Below are 22,621 nucleotides of genomic sequence, written 5' to 3'. Positions count from 1 at the left end.
CCAAACCCACAGAAACGAGCTAGTAAGGTGATGTGGGCTGATGGATGAGGCCATCCACTCTCCTTAATTTAGGAGAGGGCTGAGTCCTCCTCGGTGTGTGTGGATGTTGCTCTGGGTGCTCCAAGAGTGCCTTAGTAGCCATCGACCATTGGTTTCCTCTGTCATTTAAAAAGTGCTCTGGACAGACTTGTAAAAAGCACAAGGTTATGCCCTTAGGATGCTGTCAGGCAGTGAAATTAACGATGTTTTAAGTTTGGGAGTGCAGCGTGACCACATTTGTGCTCTTAGGTTGTTTTCCAGCATTCCTTTTGACAGTGTGACTGTAGGTTGTTGGTTGGCAGAGTGGCAGATTCCCCAGATGCTGCTCCCACTGTAACACTGTGATTCCTGTTTGATGTAGTTGTCTTGGTGAATAGCAGCAGTTAAAAATAGCTATGTGTGTGTGAGATGAGAAGCTGTTAGATATGAATTTGAGATGTTAACTTGTTGGGCAATACTCAGACTTAATTTTTACCCCAAGAAAACCCTAAACCAGAAAAACTGCCCTACCAGCTACCTGCATCCACAATGGCTGGCACACAAATACCATGAAAAAAAGTTTGAGGATTTCATCCAAGCTTCTTCAGTACATGAAAGGCAATTTGCTCATTTGAGGAACCCTTTCAGGTGAGCTCTGCAAACGGTCGATGGTCACACTGGTGACTTGGAGCTGCAAACAAGGCCAGGGCACCATAACTTAACGTGTGTGTGATGTCTTGGGCTCTCTCACAGTTGGGAGTAAAACAATAGCTAGAAGGTATTTGTAACTAAGGATTTTCAAAGTCCTGTAAAGATGGCTTATATCCTACTTATCCCCGTTGGTAACTTCTGAGGGAGCGAAATATGTCTTTGCTTAAATGGACAGGAAGAATCAGACTTTCCGTGTTTGTTTTCTAGTCCCACATGAGCTGTGCTGAGCCTGTCTCTAACGAGTGCAGGGAAGGGAGCACAGAAGGCTGAGAGAGAGTATTTTGAAGGTCTGTCTTTCCTGCTGCCTGCCTGGGCTGTTTGAGGCAGCTGTTCTTGCCCTGCTGCCTTGGTCCTTACTCTGTGCTCTGGCCCCGCTAGTGATGAGCTTTTTGGCACAGGATGGCTCTTTTCACGCTGTGTTTATAGTGCCTGGCTCATGAGGCCCAAGATGTAATTACAGCCTCTTGAAGCAAAAGTAGGAAGTGCTGTTTTTTTGTTTGTTTGGTTTTTTTCTTTTTCTTTTTTTTTTTCTGGTACTGATAGTTTTCCCTTGTCCTTTTAAGGTTTTCAAATCCTCAGTCTCTGATATTTCACATTTTATGGTGTCAAACCATCATTACTTTATTCCATAGGTACTTTTAAGGAACTATAGCTGTTGGTGGGCAAAAAAAGAAAGGGCAGCCAGTCTGTTTTTAGGAGTAAATGAATCAAGTTGTGCTGGTCTTAACTAACTAGTATTAAATAGGATTTTTATCTAGTTATTCACCCCCCCCCCAAATCACAGACTGCTTTGGGTTGGAAGGGACCTTAAAGCTCATCCACTTCCAAGCCCCTGTCACAGTCAGGAACACCTTCCACTAGACCAGGTTGCTCCAAGCCCCATCCAACTTGGCCTTGAATTCTGCCAGGGATGAGGCAGCCACAGCTTCTCTGGGCAGCCTGTGCCAGGGCACTCTCCAGGAAAGAACTTCCTCCTGTCTAATCTAAATCTCCCCTTTGTCAGTTTAAAGCATTCCCTCTTGCCTTATTGCTACGTGCGCTTGTCAGAAGTCCCTCTCCAGATTTCTTGTGGACCCCCTTTAGGTGTGGAAGACTGTTATAACGCCTCCCCTGCCTTTCAACAGTATGTCACCTTTTGTTTTGCACTAAGTTTTGAGGTGCAGCTGGATGATGAATCTTGAAATCATCCTCTCTTGCCAAAAGAAGACTGTGGGGGGCAGGAAGATAGTCCGTATTTGAAAATCAGTGCAGTAACATGAAGTCCAGGTATGGCCAAGTGTGTTTTTTTGCATAGCAGTTTGTGTTTACAAAAAAAAAAGCCAAGTAAATTAATGAACAGGTAATTGCTGAGGTGGTTAACTGTATGGTTTATGGGGTGGTGTGTGTGGGATTACATGGATGTAAGAGTGAAACCCAGTGTTTCAGTATGATGGTCCTCTTGGTGCACAGTCTGTGCTCCATTTGTGTGCTGTCAACATGAGAAAAAAGGTGGCTGCTGAATTTGAGAACAGCAAGATTGGGCTCTTGTGGCTCATCTTCTTGGCAAGAGAAAGTAGTTCCTGGTGGTGCCTCTGCAGCCTCTTGCAGCTGAGCTGAAGGCCAGCTCGAAGGAGGAGCTTTTGATTCATAACTGTAGCTCCAAGGTTTTCTGTGCAAATTTGTCTAATCTGCTTTATACGGGAAACACCACTGTTGGACAAGGAAATTCTTAGTTCTCTGGGTGGTCCCTTGAGGCAGCTTTTCCCGCGTTCTTGTTTTCTTTTCATCTTTGAGTTTCTTGGTTTGCTTTTGATTTCACATGCTTGTCATGTTTTCAGTAGACAGATATGTGTAGCTGTTTGAGGAGGGCTGTTTCCCAGAAAATTGATGAAAGAAGTGTCATTCAGCTTATTCATGGTTTTATTTTCTAACCTCTTATTTGATTTATTAAGTAGAATATATAAAGCATGCTTGAATGAGTGTATGTCTCTATCACTCACTTGGAGAACTGTTTTCTGGGCTGGCAGTGTCTTTGGTGAGGACTAGGGCGACTGAAGCTGGAGAAGCCCCATGAGCCTGTCATTACATCAGATGTGACCCATGACCCATGGAGGAGTGATTTAGGGGTGGGAATCTATGCTGACTTTTCTTACCATCAGAAGAGTCTTGTTTTTATACACCGAAAAAGATTATACACAAAAAAAGAATGGTTTTATGTGTATAATCCTGTGCTTATTTGTTTCTCCTGTAAATGTAAAAGGACTTATAGAAGCACATAGAAGAGGCTGCAATTCAAAGGCCCTGTAACCTTGCATTTTTAAGGGCTACATTTTACCTTTGGATAGCCATGGCTTCCTGTTATTTTAGTGAGAGCTCAGGCAGTTATTCAGTGCTACAGTTCTGAGCTTCATCTTACATCTATGTTGTGGAATTCCCGTCTTATCAGGGACAGCCTTTGTGGCAGTGAGGGGAGAGAACATGTGCCCCTTGCATAGGGGGCACCAAATGTCTGAATTTGTCCTGAAGAGAGTGTGAGGTGATTGTGGAAATGTGATACAAGCCCTGTTCAAAAGTGGGTGATTATTGGTGGTGGTGCCATGCTTCTTGTGAGGTTTAGTGTCTGCCCCTGTTTCCCTGCATTCTTCTGCTTTCTTTGTTTTCTGTGTCCTTGCCTTCTGTCTGAGAAAGATTGGGCAACTTCTTGCAGTTAGGATGCTATAAAGCTTTGCCAGTGGTCTGATGAGATGCTGCGGAGTCATCTCTTAACCCCTTCTTGAAGACTAGCTGCATTACTTTGACTCTCCTATTATCTCTGCTTTCTTTGTGCTGCTCTCCAACTCTTGAGTTCACCTTGGCCAGAGTCCCTGACACTGCAGTCTGAAGCTTACCCAGAGGTTGCATTCCTGCACCAAAACTCCATTTGTTTTGTTGCTGGCAAGCACATGGCAGGTTCACTGGGGAGCGTGCTGATGTCTAATCTCTTTATATTTTTAATTTTGTCCTGCAGGTGCCTGTGTCTACCAAGGCTCATTGTTTGAGGTAGGTAAACTTGAATATGTTATGCTGGGAAAGTGTTTGAGAAGCTGCTGTTGAAATTCAGTCTAGTTCCTGATTTGTTTTGTCACCTTTGCAATGGGGATGTCTGGTCTTGCAGCAGGTCACAGAGATGTGAGCCTTCAGCCTGCTGTGAAACCGCAGCGAAATAAATATTGCCCTTTGAGAGGTTCGAAATCCTTCCTGAGCCTTTGAACCCAACCACTCCCCTCCTCAGCATGGCTCTGCCTGCTTCTAACTGGGGCTCCTTGTCCACTGCATGAAAAGTTCAAGGTTCTTGGAAGCCATATGAATCACAAATGTACAGTCCTAAATGGGATAGAGGTGATGTCCTGTAAAATGTCACTGTAATGCCAGTGTTTTTTTTTTTCTCCTGAATTAATAAGGTGTTAATAACAACAATTTAACACCTTTTCCTCTCAGCTGATTATGTTGAGTACTGTGTACCCTGACTCTCCTTCATAAACCCAGAGTATTTTCTTCGTTTATAGCCCTCCTCTTTGCCTGTACATAATCCATGAATAACTTTGTACAAGAATCACAGCTACTAACAATTTTTAAACAGTGTTTTGCTCTGTAACACTTACCTGCCTTGCTTCAGTACTGTGGATGACAGAGAAATGGCTGAGCAGATGTTTGTGGGGTGCTTCTGTACCTCCCTCTGATCCCACAGCGGACCTGCACAGGGATTTGTTAGGCTGGGAGGCAGTATGCAGCAACTGTCTGGGGAAGCCTGGGGTTTTATTTCCCTTTGAGTTCTCCAGCAAAGTTGGATATGTGCTCTGTGTGTGGGACACATGACCTTGGGTATCTTGGAAATAACTGGTGGCAGGTGGTTCCTTTGGCCTTCAGCATGGACTTGGGGTCTTGGAAGTTTTCCTGATCCAAGAAGGGAATGTCAGGGGAATTGTTGGAGACAAATGTTTTCGGTGGGTAGGCTGGGAGGAAGCTGAAGCAGGGTAAATGTATTTGTTCCTCTTAATAGTGCACTGTGGAGGATCTGTGTCTTGACAGCACTTGGAAAGCTTGTCTAGATTCCAGCTGTATGGCAGGTTCCTCTCTGCCGAGCACTGCAGCTCAGTAAGGGCAGTATCAGAGCTGAAGGCAGCAAAGGCAGGGGGGTTGTGTCACTGATTGCTGCGTATGTGTGTTTAAAATACTAATGTGGGTCTTGATAATATCTTGCTGTAGCATGTGTACATAAAGACATATGTACATATGGGATATTTTAGGTTAGATGCTTCCTGTTTAAAGAACTTGCTCCCAGTATACTTGATTTTGTCTATATCTCCATATTTAGTAAGATTGTTGTGGGTTTATAACTAAACAACTTCAGTAATTGTAGTAGCCTTCATTTAGCTGTACGAGAGGACTGCTCTGCAGTACAACTTGGAGCAGACACAAAACTGATACAGGTGTACAGCTGGCGTTGAACAACCAAGCTTGTCATTCTTCGTACAAGGACCTATCCTGCCTCTTGTTCATTGTCACGTCCAAAGATGTGCCTGCTTCCCTGTCTGAGCGATGTTTGTGGTGGGAACAGACCTTCTTGCTTTTCCATGAGTATTTTGGTATTCCGTTTTGTATGCCCTAACATAGCTTAAGTTTATTTGGAATTGAATATGGATCAAAGGACAGGCTCTGTGCTTCTGCTAGCAATCTCAAACAGGTCCAAATGCACATCGTATCTGACTCATGTGGGCAAAATATCCCAAGCAGTGCACCAAACCAGTGGGCTAGGTGCATCTTCCTGTGTAATGCTGTTTCACGGGTTTCTTTGGGTGACTGTTTTCCCTGAGAAAGCAGGAACTGCACGGGAAACCATGGAAATTACAGATGAAAAAGTTTCATTCTCTGGTTTGCACCACTCCTGACAACAATATTGGAGTTGGCTTGGTTCAGCATGGTAGAAGTCAAACACTAGAGGTTTGAGTGGTTCCATGGCAGTTACTACTTGTGGGTGGTGACTGCAATAGAGCTGCAGAGCTTGTGTTACCTTTGCAGAAGGCTGCTGTCTCAGGTCAGTTTTCAGTGTGAAAGATGACAAGAGCAGCACTGCCACTGCTGTTTCTTTGGTTCCTGCAGTCTCGCTGGTTTCAGAAAGCACGTTGTCTTCAAACCCCATGAAATCTGACGGCCTGAATGTGAGACACTTGCTCGTTTGTTAAACTTAGCGCTTGTAAAGCCTTGATGAAGCTATCTGACAAGAGAAGACTGGGAGCTATTGCCTCGTGGCTTTGCTGATACAATTGTGTTCATTGGAGCTGGGGAGGAGGTTCTTTCTGAATCACCAGTTTGGGATTCTGGAGGTGCAGGTGGAAATGTCATATCTGTTACACTTAATGATCACATTTTCTTTTCTACTTTGTCCTGGATCACAAGAAAAGTAAAACCCTGTTCTGCCTGTAACCCGTGTCTGCGTGGTGCCGTTTAATCTCTCTGGTCAGGCTGGTGGGAGCTGTGTTTGCTGGCCTTTTGTCAGGGCTGGTGAGTACTGCATGGTGTACTCAGGGTGGGGGTACCAGGCAGTTCTGCCAGCACTTAGAGCTGGTGTTTCAGGGAGCTCCATGTGGGTCCTTGAGCGGAAGCATCTTACAGGTAAGTGTTCAGTGTGTAATCTGCTGCATGTATCTTTCAGTTATCTGCCCTTCTTGTGCTAGTGGACAGAATGATCTATTGAATGAGTCAAGAATTGCACTCCTGCAGGTTCAGTCCCTTCCTGTTGGGTTTGAGTACCTGTTGGGTAGCATGAGTGAAGCCTTCTTTACTAGAGCCAAGAATGGCTTTGGTCTGTTTGTTCCCCAAACCATTACACAGCCCCCAAACGTAGCTGCTCTTGGCCCTGAGCTTTCCACGTTGCTGTTGTTTCATTGAGTTTTTCCTTTTGAGTCTGTAGACCAGGAGAGAGGCAAGAAGCTGGACAGGGAAAACAGAGAGGAACAGATGGACAATTATTTCTTCAGAAGATACTGTAGTCTCTTGTGCATGCAGCAGCTGCAAAAGGAGCCTTAATCCTTGATTATAGTACTGAGAGGAGGAAGCTGGTGGTAACATGGAACAGCTCAGGTTTTACCAGTGAGTGTGAGGAGTGGCAGTGTTATTAGCTAAGTGAAAACATGAGCTCAGCTCTGACATAAGAGAGCAGGGATGAACGTGATGGCAAAATTTGGCTGCGGTGTTGATGCTGTGCCCGGAGGGGAGAAGAGAAGGAAACTGGCAGGTGATAATTTTGTGGGTTTAGCATTTGTATATGACTTTGGAAAGTTGCAAGTGTTCAGTCAAGAAATCCAAGCCACAGGACAACCCTGCAAGCTAAGGATGTCACTCTGTAGAATCTTGTTTTGGGGGAGGATTGTGCCTTCTGGGTGTGTTTGCTTACAAACCATTTACTCACTGAAAAGCATTTCTGAATTACAAGAGGCCAAGCACTGCATCTTCACTTGATGGCTCTCTCCTGGGGCAGCAGCATCAGGCTATGCCTCTAGTACTAATAGAGCTGTTGACAACCTCCAAGAGAAATCCCTAGGAACTTTTTTTGTGTTTTAAACTATGGTTAGAAACACATTTCCTTTCAGTATCTCCTGTTATTCAGGGTTTTTCTCCATGTTTTGTGTGCATGTGTTTGTAGGTGAGCTGATACTGGGTTACTGTAGGAATCTCACTTGCTGCACAAGTCTCTAAAGTCACTTGAAAAATCCTTGGTGCATAAATCAAGCATTTAAGTGTAGTGAATGCAAACACTGCAGAGGTGCTTGAATTGTTAATGCTGGAAAAGTTCTGCACCTTGTCTGACTTGGCTGCTTGTGTATCAAGGGTCAGCTTGTGTTCATGTGTTCCCTCTGAGGAAAACCATATTTCTCTAGCTTCTGTGCTGCAGAGGTTTGTGTTCTCCCTCTGTCTTCACTTTGGAGGGAGTTTTCAGGTCCACACAACCAGTGCAGCTGCTTTTTTACTTAGCAAAGAAGAAAATACACATTATTGCTTTTTTTTTTGTAGCTGGAGGGTAGTGTAGGTGGGGATGAGGAGACATTCCCACCACTAAGTGCATGTGGGAGGTATTGATCAAGTCCATGCCTGCATCTTCCTGCCAGCTGGCTTGTGCCAAGAAGAATTTTCAGCCTTGGGAGAAGGAGAGGGGAAGCACTGGGCTGTGGATTAAGGTGGGAGCTGGTTTAAATGGAAAGTGTGACTTGATAAATGACGCTTGGTGTCTGGTAGACACTGCAATAAGGAAGGACAAGTCCAGCTGGGCGATCTCCAGTAAATCCTTATTTTGTCTCTGTTAAAACAGGCACCTTGTCTGTTGCAACAGCTGCTGGTAATGCATGTGAGGATGAATTTCTGGACTGGCAAATTCCTTTGGATGTTTCATGAGACACATAAGGGGTTTTTTTTTAACCCTATAAAGCACCAAACAAGCCAGGCAGCTTTTCTTGAAAGGATGTGTTCTTAATCATGGAGTTTGAATGAAAATTATGAATAGAAAAAAAAGCCCGTAGTAAATGGTGCTGTACTTGTGCTTCTATCAAAAACTTTGCTTCCCTTCTTCCTTTTGAAACTGCCTGGAAAAGGACTCAGGTTAATTGAAATGCTTCGTTGAATATCTTGAAAAGAGAGATTTTGGGTTTTAGCAGTCAGTCAAAAAAAAAAACAGCATGGCTTTTCTAGAAAAAAGGGAAAAAAAAAAAAGAATCATTGTAGCTGTTCAGATAATTCAGCTTTTCATCTTTTTAATTCTGCTTTGCTATCAGTCATTGTAGAGGTCACAAAATAATAACTCACATGCTGACAGATAGCTATTGTATAAATGCAACTTCCATCAGCTCTATTATAAATCAGATCATCAGCTTAATGTATGAAGTGTAATTTTCACATAAACTCTTGCAAGGACTGATGAGGAGAACAGCAAAAGATAAAGAGAGGAAATGGTGGAGGCACAGGGCTGTGTTGTGCTGGAGGTAGCTGCTTTCTCAGCTCCAGAGATGGTTTTTACATAATTACATTTGGTTTATTTAGTTCATTTCAGTGGCAGGTGTAATCAGAGTAGAAAAGCAAGTGCTACTTTCAAGTTCTGTATCTGATGAAAGAAGTACATGAAAATGTTGATGCTAAAAGTGTAAAAGTTTGTGATAATAAAACAATTTGAAGAGCATATAACACTTTCTCATTCAATAAAAAGAATCTTTTTAAATGTTCTGATAGACTTGCTACCATCTTGCAGTTACATGTGCCCATTTTGTTGTCAGAAGTTTAAAGAGCCTGATTTTAATGCTTTTTAATCAGACTTCTGTCTTCATCTGTAGTTTGTGCTGAGTCAGAAATGAAAGGGCAAATAAATAGAAAATGCCCCCCCTTTTCTTTTTCCCCCCCAAAAATGTTAAATCTCCTACTCTAGATAGCTTCTATTCTGATTAAATGTAGTGACTAACACAAATATTAGGTGCAAAGCACTTGTGGTTAGCGAATGTTTCAAATTAACAGTGGAAAATGAGCCTCACTTTAATTTCTTTAGCAGATTCAGTTGCTACTGAAAAATGAGATCAGAACTGAAGAGTTCAGTTGGAGGTTTTGCTTGCTTACTCTTATAATGGTCAAAATGGTTTTGGTTTTATTTTTTAAATAAGGTGATTTAAATGCCGCTACTTAGCGCAGGGTACATCCTTAGCTCCATGAGGGAACAAAGCTATAAATTTCTGTTTATAACACGCATATAACACTTGGTAGCTATAAACTATTTTACAGCAGCATGAATTTCCCTTCTGGGAACTGTTCAGTTGAAGGTTTTACAGAACACTCTGACATTATCCACTTTGCCCTCAGGGTTCCCCTTCAAGCAGCCTGCACTCTGGATCTGCTCCTGTGCTGTCTCTCACATAGACATGAATTAGTAGGGAGGTAGCAGGTTATTTGTATTGGAGGCTTGCTGAATTACTGTTTTATGTGGCGTGTAGGGCTCAATATCTAATGTTAGTGGCTATGAATGGAAGTGCAAGGTGATGGAGAATAGATCTTCCAATTATATCAATGGTAAGAAATGAAAGTTTATTAATATAATAATGAGATGCTTCTCATTCCCTTCTTGTGCTTGTGGATTTTGGAAAACTGAGATCAACTGCAAATCAAAAATAAAGACAAAAGTGCTTCTTTGTTTTTTCATAAAGCATGTGCTGCATGTGTGTTCCTTCGTGTTCCTTGAAAATAGCAGTATGCTATAGAGGAATAGGAGTAGGCTCTTTATTTCATGGTAGCAGGTAAGAGAAGCTTAGCTGTAAGATGAAAATTATTCTCCTGAGGATGTAGTGAACTCTTTTCTCTTAATTAGTTGGTGGACTGAGGCACATATTTTAATATGTAATAATTATTCTATTATATGATAGTGGTTCTCATGCAGAAGATTTCTAAATGACATTTTTGGGGCTGAGAAGATGAACTCTTCTCAGGAAACACAACTGTTAGCATAGCTGTGAGCTTGTATGTTCTAGAATTACCACATTTATTTTGTTTTGTAGCAACTTGAAACTTGCTCTGAATACCAAATAACGCAGAAACATGAGTTTTTATTAATGTTTTATATCTCCATATAAGGGGTGTGCTATAATACATACAATCAGCACAGTTTGCATATGGGTGGGTTTTTGTAGTTCCTTTTTCACTTTTATCCCTGAAAAGAAGTGCTTTGGAGCTCTAACATCTTTACACATCATTTGGCACTATTAAAAACTTCTGTAATGCGGAAGTGCTGAGGTGGGTGCTAAAGTCTCTTAAAACTCCGTAAGGATCTGCTCAACTATACTCCTGCTCTGCTGTCAGCTGTAGTTGGTAAACTATGGCTCTGTGACAACTCTATAAGCTGTTGCTTTATGGAGTTTCCCATTTCAGGAGGGTGTTTGCACATCAGAACTGAACTGTGGCTTTGTCTGGGGAAGGTAAACTCTGCTCTCCCTTCCTTCCTACATCTGTGTTTCAGTGAAGAAAGCAGCAATTTTCAACTGAAGGGCTGTTCATAATATGAAACACAAATCCACACTACACAAAGTTTGTTCAGCAGCTGCCTGTACATTGTTCTGCAGTGGATTTGGAAAGAGATAAACGTAGGGGTGGGGGGAGGGTGGTGAGGCCCTGTCTTGGGGGCCAGGCACCTTTCTCATGCACCTTGGACTGGTGGTTGGTCTTGCAGAAGCATCTCTCACTTCCTCGTTGCTTGGAGCTGGGCTGGAGTTCAGGTCCCCACAGCCCCTGTGGCTGGGAGCAGCAAGCTACTTGGTTTCTCCAGGCACTGCTCTCAGTGTGGTCATGTCCTTTTCATGGGATACTGAAGCAGGGGTGAGGCAATCGTTTCTACATTAAGCACGGGGTTGTAACATTGACCCTGATGCGACTGATGCATGAAGCCAGTATCTTTACTTACCCTGAGATGGATATTTTACAGCTCTTTCACAGCAGGCTGCAAATACACAAAAGTTACCATCCAGTTCCCTCCTCTTCAACTCTTGTGTGCGCATTTGGATGTCTGTCTTTTTTCATGGTACACCTGCTGGTCAGAAATTGTTCCTTTTCCCTCTGTGTAAATGGGGTCTCCTATTCTAGCAGTCCTGGCCCAGTGGTGAACCTGTGCTGCTCCTCTGTTGTCTGTGTGTGTTTAAGGACAGCCTTTGGCTCCAGGCCTGAACCTGTGGGGTGCTCTTTCTAAACATTCAGGCACGTATGGAGGGGCAAAAAGAGATTTTGAATTACCTCACCTTTACTTTAGATAGCACAAAACATGGACAAATTAATAAACTGACAGAAATGATTCTATGGCTTGTAGGGCTTTTGAGCTTCAATCAGGGCCTCTGGGCTGTCCACAATGACTTTCGGCAGCCTGTGGGGTTTTTCCATGGTGTGAGTGTCTGCTGGCTGTAGTGTTCTGCGTCAGGGGTCTTTCCTGTCTGTCCTCCATCCTGGCTGGTGAAAGACTTGTGCTCCCATCTTCACTGTGTTGTGGGAGGTGATCTGGCGTCAGCCTTATTTGGAGATCAGGGTCTTTACAAGAGCTGCCGTGTTCCTCATTTTCCGTTTCAGTGATCTTCCTGGATGGTAGCCATTCATCCACGAACACTGACTGAAGTAGATGATTAACATTTAATAACACAGCTATAGGAGCTATATGCCAGAGCCTTGGCAGGAGGTGTGGGCTTTCTCATGGATTACTTCACTAGGACAACAATTTAACAGTTGCCCAGCATTTTTAAATTCCACAAGTCATTGTGCCTTCTGTCTTTCTGGATTGCATTTAAAGAGCCTTGCTTAGGAAGCAATATCTTGTAATTTGTTATTTACTTTTCCTTTTTAAATTCCCAGGTTGAAAAATTCCTTTTTCCTTTGTGAGGTCACTTCCTCATTCCTTTGCTCTCCTCAGCCCTATCAAAGCCCTGGTCAGATTTCCCATTTGCATTTTCTCTTTAGAGTAGGGGTTGAGATGTCTAGTTAATTGGTAAGAGAAATGATAGAAATCATGTTTGCTCAGTGAAAAAAGCCTATCATGCGTTAAAAGTTGAGACCTGTGGACAGTGTAAAGTAATATAGCAATAGAAAGGTGACAGCTCACATCACCTGCCTCATATGTAGTTTCTTACTCGGCTGAAACTGGCAACAAACCATTGCTATACTGGTCTGTGTGTGCCCGACCTGGGTCTTGCATTGAAAACCTTCCTTTTGAGGTTTGGGAGGGTAAATCCCAAAGCTATGGAGTTGGAAGCAGTGTCCTGCAGCTGGTGAAAATATTGGGAGAAAATACAATAGCTGCCTCCGTAGTGGGTTATGTGATAAAAGCAGGAATGGAAAATGGTGGTCATCAAATCTGTAGATTCCTTGTATTCTGCAGGTACTTATGAAAACGTAAGCCAGTGCCATTCTTTGTGGAGCAGTGAAGTATGTCTTCATACTTGAGGAGCAGTTTTATTCAGTGAGGTTAGTAAGGGTACGTTTATGTGCACATACATGAGACTTGACCCCTTGATCTCTGAGGGGCTTTCAGTTGTGCCAAACAACAGCACATCTGTAGGCCACAAGCAGAAGAGCCAAGAGGGTGTTCATGTTGGAAGTCAGAGCCTGCTTTTCCAGAAGGGATTTCACTGGATCTGTTTGTGTCAAATGTGACTTCAGTTCTGAATAATCAGCCCTTTCTTTGCTTTTTCTCTTTCTTCTATGACTTGTAAATGACAGCTCCCTGGAAAACTGATTTTCTCTCTCTTCAGAGCTGCAGAAATCACTCAGTGGGGCACAGTTCTGGAGACTTGTGGTCACCTTGCAGCTTTTATGGGCTACTCAAAAATCTGTAATCACATTCCAGGAACATAACATTAAATGTTCATCAGATGACTTTGAATTGATCAAGAAAGTCAATATCATTTTAGTTATCCCCAGACAACGTTTTACAGAAGTGGTATTTACAGTCTGGATATATGTGTACATCAGTAGCTTCAGGAGAGGGAAAATGAAGACAAAAGGCTGAAGCAAAAAAGTAACTTGAGATGTTTGCTTGCTTTATTTGCTGTGGCTCACTGGAGCAAGCAGTTGCCCTAATGTGCATGTCTGAGATGTTCTTTCAACTTCTTAAATGCATGCAGATTCTCTCAGTGTATCACTCCATACAGGCGTAGGCAAGTTTCTTGCTGCAAGGCACCTTAGAAGATAATGGGATTTTGTTGCATCATAAAAGTGCATCTGTTTCCAGCAGCTCTGGATTCTATCAATGCTTTTCATTTCTATTGAAGTACTAGTTATCAGAGTTTTATATCAAAGCCCTGAAAGTTTTCTTTGGGATGATGCTGGGTAGCTTACTGGGGAATTTTGTGCTAGGAGAAGAATTAGTTTGAAAAATAATTGGCCCTGGATATGAATGCCAAGAACTAATAGAACTTTGCTGTACTTTCTTTATGACCACCAGAGAACTTTCAGATTCGATTTCTAAGGTAACTGAGGAAAGTGGAGCCCCAAATCTTGTTGGCATTGACTGGAAATTTGGCACTTCCCTTTAGTGAAGGTATAGGAAAATTCTAGTCTTAATTGTGAGGTAGAAACATTGAAGATACTATTATATCAGCAAGAAACTTTCTCTGTATATAAAGAAAATGCTAAACCTATCTGGCTTTGTTTAGAAATGGGGAAGAAACTGTTAGTACAGCTTGAATTTCTTATGTCCTTCCCATATAAACAGCTTTCTGTGGAATGGCAGCAGTTGATAGGAAAATGAGTTGGGACAAATGAAGCAGCCTGGTTTAGATGGTTCTGTGTAAGACAAAGTGACACCAAATACATTAAAGATAGTTTGGATGTGATCTGTTCAACTGATTCTCAAAGTACCAGAGAAGTCTATTAGGGTTGAGCTTTGCATCTGGGTGGCTGAATAGTCGTGTAGGCAACAAGAAAGGGCCTTTAGGATTGAAAAGCAGGACCTAACACTCTCTGGTTCAGGGATCAAGACAGAACTTACCTTGACTGGCAAAGCCTAGAAATGTTTGTCCTGTGTCCTGTTCCTTTAGGTGTGCTTTTAGGGATACAGCTGGGACAAATAGCAAAAGCTATGGAAAAAGGCTGCTGATAAGGCAATTTGTGCCTGCCCCTATATGCCAGAGAGACCTTGTTCTCTATCCTCAAACATCTTGGGCAAACAAGTTACGAGAAACTGGTAAATCCTCAGTCATTTGAAATTGATTACCAGTGTTCTAGTCCATTGTAAACTTCGGGCAAAATTGGAGTACTGTGCCTTCACAGCAGTCCCATGTGGAGTTCCTCACCTTTCAGGTTGGGTTTTTTTTTTCCATGACCCTGTCAGAAATGCCAGTATAAACCCCGCTCACGGTTATAGCTGTTGCACAGGCTTGTTAAATTAATTGATTCAAAGGTGTCCAGGATAAATCATTCTCTGAGCCTTTTCAGTAAACATCAGCTCTCCAGCTGTTGCTCTTGTAACTGCTGAATTTCACAAGGAGCCTAAGATATTCCTTGGTGTTTTCAGGAAGACATATAATAGCTGGAAAAAAAGTCCAAAATATGTAGCTCTTCCAGATGGGTGCATTGATTTTATATCACTGCTCAGCTCTGTCAGCCTTGAAAGCGGCTGTAAAGAGCACCACATGATGCTGTGATGCTGTGGAGTTTATGATGCTAAGATGTCTGTGTGTCTGACATGCATATTAATACCTTCTAGTGGGAATACATACAACCCATTTCCATTGGAAGACCACTGATAATCCTCCTGGTGCTGTGATTTATTGTGGAGCCGTAGCTTAAGGAGACCAGTTAGGATAAAATACTCAGTGCTTACTCTGTTTTCTAATCATTATAGCTACTTCAGAATCACTCAGTAATGAATTCTCTAACTAACCCCATGAGCTTAGCATCAGAAGTATATTTATATTACCAGCTGGAATACTATGGCTGAGGGAGAGTCCAAGGCATTTTCAGACACCCTTAACTGTGTTTCTGAGGATCAGTGAGGAGGAAAAAGCTCTCCGTCCTCATGAAAATGACAAATCCTGAACATGAGTTCTTCCTGTATTAATCTGAAACATTTTGAGCCAGATGTTTCATTACTCAAAAAAATTAGAAAGTTTCATGAACTGCTTCCTGTGTGTTTTATGGAGATCAAAATTAAACTTTTTGTAGGCTCAAAAATTGGACATTTTAATTTAAGTTGGATAATGAGCATAAATTTTCAGTGACATCAGTGAGAGCTGAAAGCGAGAGTCCTGCAGTGAGATGACAAAAGGGGTAAATTTTAGAGCTTGCAGATATGTACATACCCTTTATCTCACTTATCAAACTAGAAATCCTGTTTCTAATAGGAATGTAGTCTCCCTGAAAATGTCAACCTTTCTATTTCCTGGGAATTCATTCATTGACCTGCATTAATAGATTTGGTCATAGTCATGTGGGAATAATTACAAGACCAATACACTGTAAGTATTCTTTTGTGGTTCCTGGATATTCATATTTTCAGATGAAATATGAGGTTGGTTGTTTAGTTATGAACTTGAAAGCCTACGCTGATTGCGGCAGAGTTGTCATTACTGACATGCAAAGAGCCTGTTCTCAGTTAGTGGGTGCAGTAAATCCTTTTCTGCACTGAGCCTGGTGGAGTGGTTTCAAGTGAAAACATGAGCAAACTTAGCAATTTCTTTCCCACTTTTTTTGCAGTTTTATTGATTCTTCTATATCTGTAAAGTGCCTGGTTTTCTTGAGTACTTGAGTAAATTTGCAGTTAATTTCACAATATTACAAAGTAACTTGGTACGTTTTGATTCCAGTGGATTTTTTTGATGTTGTTTTAAGAATCAGAATTTTAGAAGTGTTCCATTTTGAAAACCTAGGTTTGATTTTACATTGGAAGCACTAAAAAATAGCATCTACTTCTTTCTATCTCAGTTTCTCAAGGAAGAAATTCTTTACTGAGAGGGTGGTGAGGCACAGGAATGGGTTGCCCAGGGAGGTTGTGAATGCTCCATCCTTGATGGTGTTCAAGGCCAGGTTGGATGAGGCCTTGGGTGACATGGTTTAGTGTGGGGTGTCCCTGCCCATGGCAGGGGGGTTGGAACTAGATGATCTTAAGGTCCTTTCCAACCCTAACTATTCTATGATTCTATGATTGTTGCTGTTGATTGTTGCTGTCCAACTGTTGTGATTGTTTTGGAATCCTGAAAGGGATTCTAAAAGTGCCCAATCTGCTGTTGCAGGGAAACCTTTCTGAACACAAGTGGATTATGTGCTTCCTAAGGAGTAATTCTGAAGTCTCTCTTCCATGTTTTATTTAAAACAAAGATTCCCAGAATGAAACAATAAACTTAATGAAAATCTGTTTAAAATTTAATGACAAAACAAAGTCTAATGTGCTACTTTCAAAGACATCCGGAGTTATTGTATTACATAAAACAGAATTGAGACACCGTCAAATATAAATTGAGCAGAATTTGTCCCAGAATTTAATGTTGCGTTACCGTAACAAATATAATGAAATCTCTTTGGGTGCTTATTACTGACAAAGCTTGGTGACAAACCAGAGAAGGACTGAAAATGCAGTGTTACGGGGCAGGAGAGACTTAAATAATCCATAATGTGCTCCCTCTGCCCATGAGCACTTTCTATGACTTGTCTGTCATCACAGACAGACTATGTTTGCGTTAGGGAGACTCAGTGCTGTCAGATTGATGGAGTTAGGAATCTTAAGTTACAGTCTTCCCTTTGAGAGGGTAAACATTGGCAGGAGCGTCTTGGCTGTCTTTTCTGTAGAAATTACAGGCAAAGTACTGAAAGGCATAGTAAGGCATGGTGCTTGGGGTTGGACTAGATGATCTTTTGAGGTCCCTTCCAACCCTTGGGATTCTGTGATTCTGTGCTGGGAACACGGTTTAATCGTGCAGCACAAGGAGCTGTGTTTTGCCTCGACAGGTTTTTAAATGGGAAGGCAAATCCCAGTTCTTATAAAAGGGAAAATCCAAGTGTGGTATGTTGGAGCACTGCACACCTTTGCCTCTGTTGTTTCTGTGCTTCAGTGCCATGTCTTGGCAGAGGTCTGTCCCTTTTCTGGTTTAGGATGCTGTCGTTGTAGTCCTGTTAATATTGGGCTGAGACATGCTGGCATGGTAAAAAGTAGAACTGAGTTTAAAATAATTTACATCTGTAATGTATTTTTCGTTTTGTTTATTAATACTTTGATTCTTCTGAGCAGACTTAATTAAGACAACACTGATCCTACTGTTTCTTTTGGAAGATGATACAGCTCAATAACCATGTGTCTGTCATGCTTTGGTATTGTGCAACATAGAGTTTCTCTTAGTCATTTTAGTAAACAGCCTGGCCCCATAACGTCATGGGATCCTTTTGGTGAATCAGGAGGATTTGCTGGCTGTAGAAGAGTGGTGAGACCTCTGGATCTCCTCACGCTTTAGAGAGGAGTGTGCAGGAGTTACCCTGGCATGCCCTTGATGGTTTGGCTTCACGAACGAAGATTTAGGAAGGGCATGACCCACACTTACTACAAGCACGATGACTAAGGGCAAGTGGAATAGGCAAATCTTATTGGAGAAAAGCTGCATAGGCAATCAGGAAGATTCCGAACAGGACTGTCATCTGCTGGAACAAGCTCGAGCAACCAATGTCCTGAATATCCCACAGGCAAGGTTGGATCTGCAGCTTCCAATGCACCTTGTCACCTGCCGTTTCAATCCTCGCCTGTCGCTACAGGGCTTTTCAAGTGTGAGTAAACCCTTCCAGCCTGTGCAATGGATTTTTTAGGTGAGGCGCAGCGTGCACAGAACTGGCCCCACCCTTTACACCTGAGGTTTATCTGCCACGGCCTAGATAGCTAGGACAGTGACAGCAAAGTCCTCAGGGCGTAGGTTTTGTAAGAGTGTCCTTCTCTTAGATGGATGGCCTTACAAGGCTAAACGAGCTCCATCAGCGTGGGTTTGAAGTTAGGAGTTTTCCTTTTCCTATGAGGATGGTTTGTCTTTGCTAACGAAGATTTGGGAAGGGTTTTACCCATGCATTCTGAACAAGACTGAAATCTCCTGGATCAGTCTTGAGCGGCCAATGACACAATAGCACAACATCAAGTGTCTAGGCAGGATTCTGACTTAGAGGCGTTCAGTCATAAGCCCGCAGATGGTAGCCTCGCGCCAGTGGCTCCTCAGCCAATTGCACGCACCAGGGGTCTGAACCTGTGGTTGCTCTCGTACTGAGCAGGATTACTATTGCAACAACACATCATCAGTAGGGTAAAACTAACCTATCTCACAACCGTCTAATCCCAGCTCACGTTCCCTATTAGTGGGTGAACAATCCAACGCTTGGTGAATTCTGCTTCACAATGATAGGAAGAGCCGACATTGAAGGATCAAAATGCGACGTTGCTATGAACACTTGCTCTTACTGCAATGCATAAATACCATTTTATGGGGGAAGATCTAAGCTCACAAGATGTAAGAGTGTCAATTCTCCTTGCTTCGGGCAAAGAAATGTCCATGAGATCAGAGGCAAGCCTCTTGAAACCTCTAGGAAAAAACATGATCCAGAGTATTTTGTATTTTAGGAGTAGGCTGTGCAGTTAAGCTGCTTTTCCTGGCATGATTAGCACCCCAGTGTTGGCCTGTTATTCACTCAGCATGGCATTTCTGTCTAGTGATAGATTTGGGTACCCGGTGTGTCATCCTGTACCTACCTGTCGAGGCTGTCAGAATCCCTTTTATCAACATTTTAAAATTATTATTGTGATGTTAACTTCTGTAATAAAACCAGGAATAGTAACCAAAACAAATTTGGAACAATGCTTTCTAAGTAAAATATTTTTGCTGGGCTTGGGCTGCTTATCAGCAGGGTATCAGCAAGCAGTGCTTGGTGCTTTTGAGCACATGGCTTTGATAAGAATATGCAAGATGCAGGAAGCTCTGATTTAGAAAGTGCACTCAGCCTCTCTGTTGTTAGGCTTGTTTCAATTTAGCAGCTTGATTCTTTGATAGGTGAAGTGTGTTTTATCAGGCTGTTCTGTATTATTAAAGTCAAACACAGCAGACTGCAGCAGTTAATATATTATCATTTCGCTCCTTTTAGTCTTGCATGTGAGTATGTATTTTGTTTTGCAGGTACCATGTTTAAGGTCATATCTATTTCTCAGCACCCTGTTAACAGAGATGCCTTCTTTAGCCTCTGCAAATAGCTGATAAATTCACATGTTGAGACTGAGGAGATACTAATTTCTCCTATGGCAGCTTTGATAAGTGACCTCCTTGTAAAAATCAGTAGTGCTGTCTGTGTAAGAGCTGCAGTGAGGTCTCTATACTTAATATTTTTAGTGCACTCTGAATGATGCCAGCATGTTTTTAACCTTATTGAAGTAATTTCATGCTTCTGTAATTCATTGGCTTTTTAGTGTATTTACAGAAGCTATTTTTTCCAGCACTGCAGTAGAAATGATGAGAGCATCTGGTTAAATCCATCACATCTTGTAGAACAACCTCTTAACGGTTATTCTAAGATAGATGAAATAGGAAGAAATAACCTTGGTAATTGAGCCTTTCCCACTTTAGATGCTTACACCAATATTTTAAGGACTTTAGATATTTAATATCATTAGAGTGCCATAAGCGTCACCACTGTGCTTTTCTGCGATGCAGACCGCCTATGAGAGCTGTAAAACCAGAGGCACGTTTCAGCTTACACTTAGTTCCAGAGATCTCTGCTTCTAACCTCTTGCTTTAACATCATAAAGAATGCATGTGAGAGCTTTAATTTTTCTAAAGGAAGTTGTCTTTCTTTTCTGGAGTTGTCTAGTTTCTGTGGCATTCCAGACCAGTCTGTGCAGGCAAATCCGCAAGTGGACTGAATTAAGTGTATCAGTCCAAGTGTGTGACAGGATACCAGGTTTGAATAGGAAGACAGTGACCTACCTGGGTTTAGGTTAAAGCTGCATAAGGGCCCTATACTGAGCTGAGAGTTGGGTAAGGGTTTTGCTCTCTCTTGGCTACATGATGTCCCTTCTCCTGCCGCAGCTAAGCATAGATTCATGCAGATGCTGGCTTCACATCACAGAACTTGCTTCTTCTCAGTCCCTGAATTGAGTGGTGGCTGGTTCACTCAGAATGTGGCATTTCCCGTTATCCCTGATTGGGAGTTCTCAAATACTCATGCTGCAGGTCAGCTGGTTTAAAGGCTGTTGGGAGTGACCAGTTACGGGACTGTGTCATGGACCAGGGAGAGGAGGACATCTGAGGGAGAGCAACCTCTCCTCACGTTGCTGTATCTGCAGCAGGAAGCCTGTATTGGGGTAGTCCTATGCTTTAAGGGTGTAATTTGTAAGGATCTAATCTGTGTAATCCCTGTATGGATATAACTCATCTAGTGCAGATTTGGGTGCCGAACAACTCTGTATTGATGTGTGAAGGGGATGCTTTCTGGTATTCACCTTCTCATTAGTGTGGAGGTGGACTCTTTTTGTTACAGGCTTACCCTGAGCCTTGACTGCAAGGTGTTGTGGAAGCAAGAAAGCTATGATTTGTTGACATTGGTATTTGGAAACCTCCCTGAGGTGGTGTTGACAGCAACACCTGTCTGGAGTGACAGTGCAGAGTTGTGTGAGGATTGTTGGCAGGTCAGAAAACTGAGAAATACCCACCCTGTGCTGGCATGGACATGTGAGCTCTTCCTTAATCTTTCAGTCTCTGGAAAGGGATGCCAGAGCGATTTAGATGGTGATTGCAGACTTGCCAGTTTGCAGCGCTGTGGAGAAACTGGAAGTGAGGCCAGAGTCGCTTACAGAAATGTGATCAGCATATTTCTATTTGACGAGCCCACATTCCTGCACTCTTCAGCGTTAGAGGGCTGTGTCCTCAGCTACTGTAAATGGCTTTAGCTGCTTTGATGTTAGTGGAGCTGGGCATGTTACCAGCTGAGCATTTAACCCTAATGCTGGCAGGCAGCCTTCAGGCCACTGAGTTTATTTAATACATGAAACAAGGCTGCAAAATAGCAACTGTTTTACCTGTTGGTATTTTCCACAGAGAAAAAAAAAGGGTTTACCTTTTACCTTTACTTGCAAGAGATTTGCTGTAAGCCCAATCACTACTTGGTGTCTTGTTCCTACCTCATCTTGGCCCTACTCATGACATTTTGGCTCCTGTTTGAGTCAAACTCACGTGCTTATAAAGAAATGATTTAGCATTGGATATGAGTAAATGGAGGAAGCTGGCTTTGGGGAATGTGTTAAAGCAGATGTTCTGATGATGGAATTGGGATTCCCTTCACTCAGGCATCTTCAGATACACTGACCTTCTATCCCTGTTGGAATGGCAGTTCCCTGTGTTTCTCTTGAGCTTATTAACCATTTTTCTGGAATAGTTTGAGCTGAGGGGTGATGATAACTGTTTGGGATACATGGAGGTTTTTGTGTGGATAGTAAGTAATTTGTCCCTTCCCTCTCCATGCTGTTTGCTGTCCCTGTACGTATGAAGTAGCAGTTCTAAAGCTTGACTGGTAGGTTTGGAGCAACTAGTTATTTTCTTAAACTAGTCAGTGCTCTGGTAGTACTGTGTGTCGTGAGGAAATCCCTCTCTTGGGGTAATGCTTCGTTGTGCCAGCTTCCAAATACAATGATTGTTATATGGATTTTAATAGTCTAAAGAGCAAAGCTTAAAGCTCACATCCTCCGGGCTTTTCATAGAATCGTAGAATCTCAGAATGGTTCGGGTTGGAGAGGATGTTAAAGATCATCTAATTCCAACCCCCTGACATGGCCAGGGACACCTTCCACTAGACCTAGGTTGTAGGCATCATGCAGTATTCAGTGTCTGAAAGCTTGAGGTTAAGCCAGATGCAGCAACATCAACCCTTGTGTTAGAATAGGGGTGCTGGGGATTGTGTGTAAATTGAGAATTGTGGGCTGGACTGCCTCGAGAGATGCTTTTGGTGCTACCCCTTTGTCTTTTTTACTATCATCTGTGAGCTGCCAGTGCACATTATAGTATGAGTTACTCCATGCTCTGCATTAACACTGGAGCTGATGATGTGTGCTGTTCAGCATGTTCCAGTGTCCAGAGGCTGGAGTCCAGGCTGAAATAGGGGAGCCCTTGAAGCAAAGGTGTTGAGGGGGTTGATAGGTCTTCCTTTTGCCCACTCTGGTGTCCTCAGCATGAGTACAGTCTGTGTCCTGCTGGGGTTCTTGTGACTGTCTGAATTTGGCAGAAAGGGCTCTATTTTGTGCAGTAGTTTTAGTGGGGTTCGTCTTACTCTAATCAAGCATGATTACCCTTGCCTTCCCAGGCACTTTGAGCACTGGAAACCCACCTGTGCTTTGTGTCTGGCTTCCCTGGGAATAGCTCCTGGCTCT

The 22,621-nt window shown here is 42.6% G+C and overlaps 1 protein-coding gene across 1 annotated transcript in view; it reads left to right on the top strand.

Moving 5' to 3' along the window:
• FRAS1 (Fraser extracellular matrix complex subunit 1) overlaps positions 1-22,621 on the top strand; it is a gene marked incomplete at its 5' end in the record, with an annotated part of 161,985 nt that overhangs the window by 594 nt on the left and 138,770 nt on the right. Inside the window, one exon of the mRNA XM_080627997.1 lies at positions 3,716-3,747. Coding sequence (XP_080484123.1) covers positions 3,716-3,747 — 32 coding nt within the window. The remainder of the gene's footprint in view (positions 1-3,715; positions 3,748-22,621) is intronic.

Source organism: Psittacula echo (assembly GCF_963264785.1).
Source record: "Psittacula echo genome assembly, chromosome: 1".
Lineage (NCBI taxonomy): Eukaryota > Metazoa > Chordata > Aves > Psittaciformes > Psittacidae > Psittacula > Psittacula echo.
The sequence above is the reverse complement of the archived record's forward strand: the minus strand, read 5'-3'. Positions and strand labels throughout refer to the sequence as shown.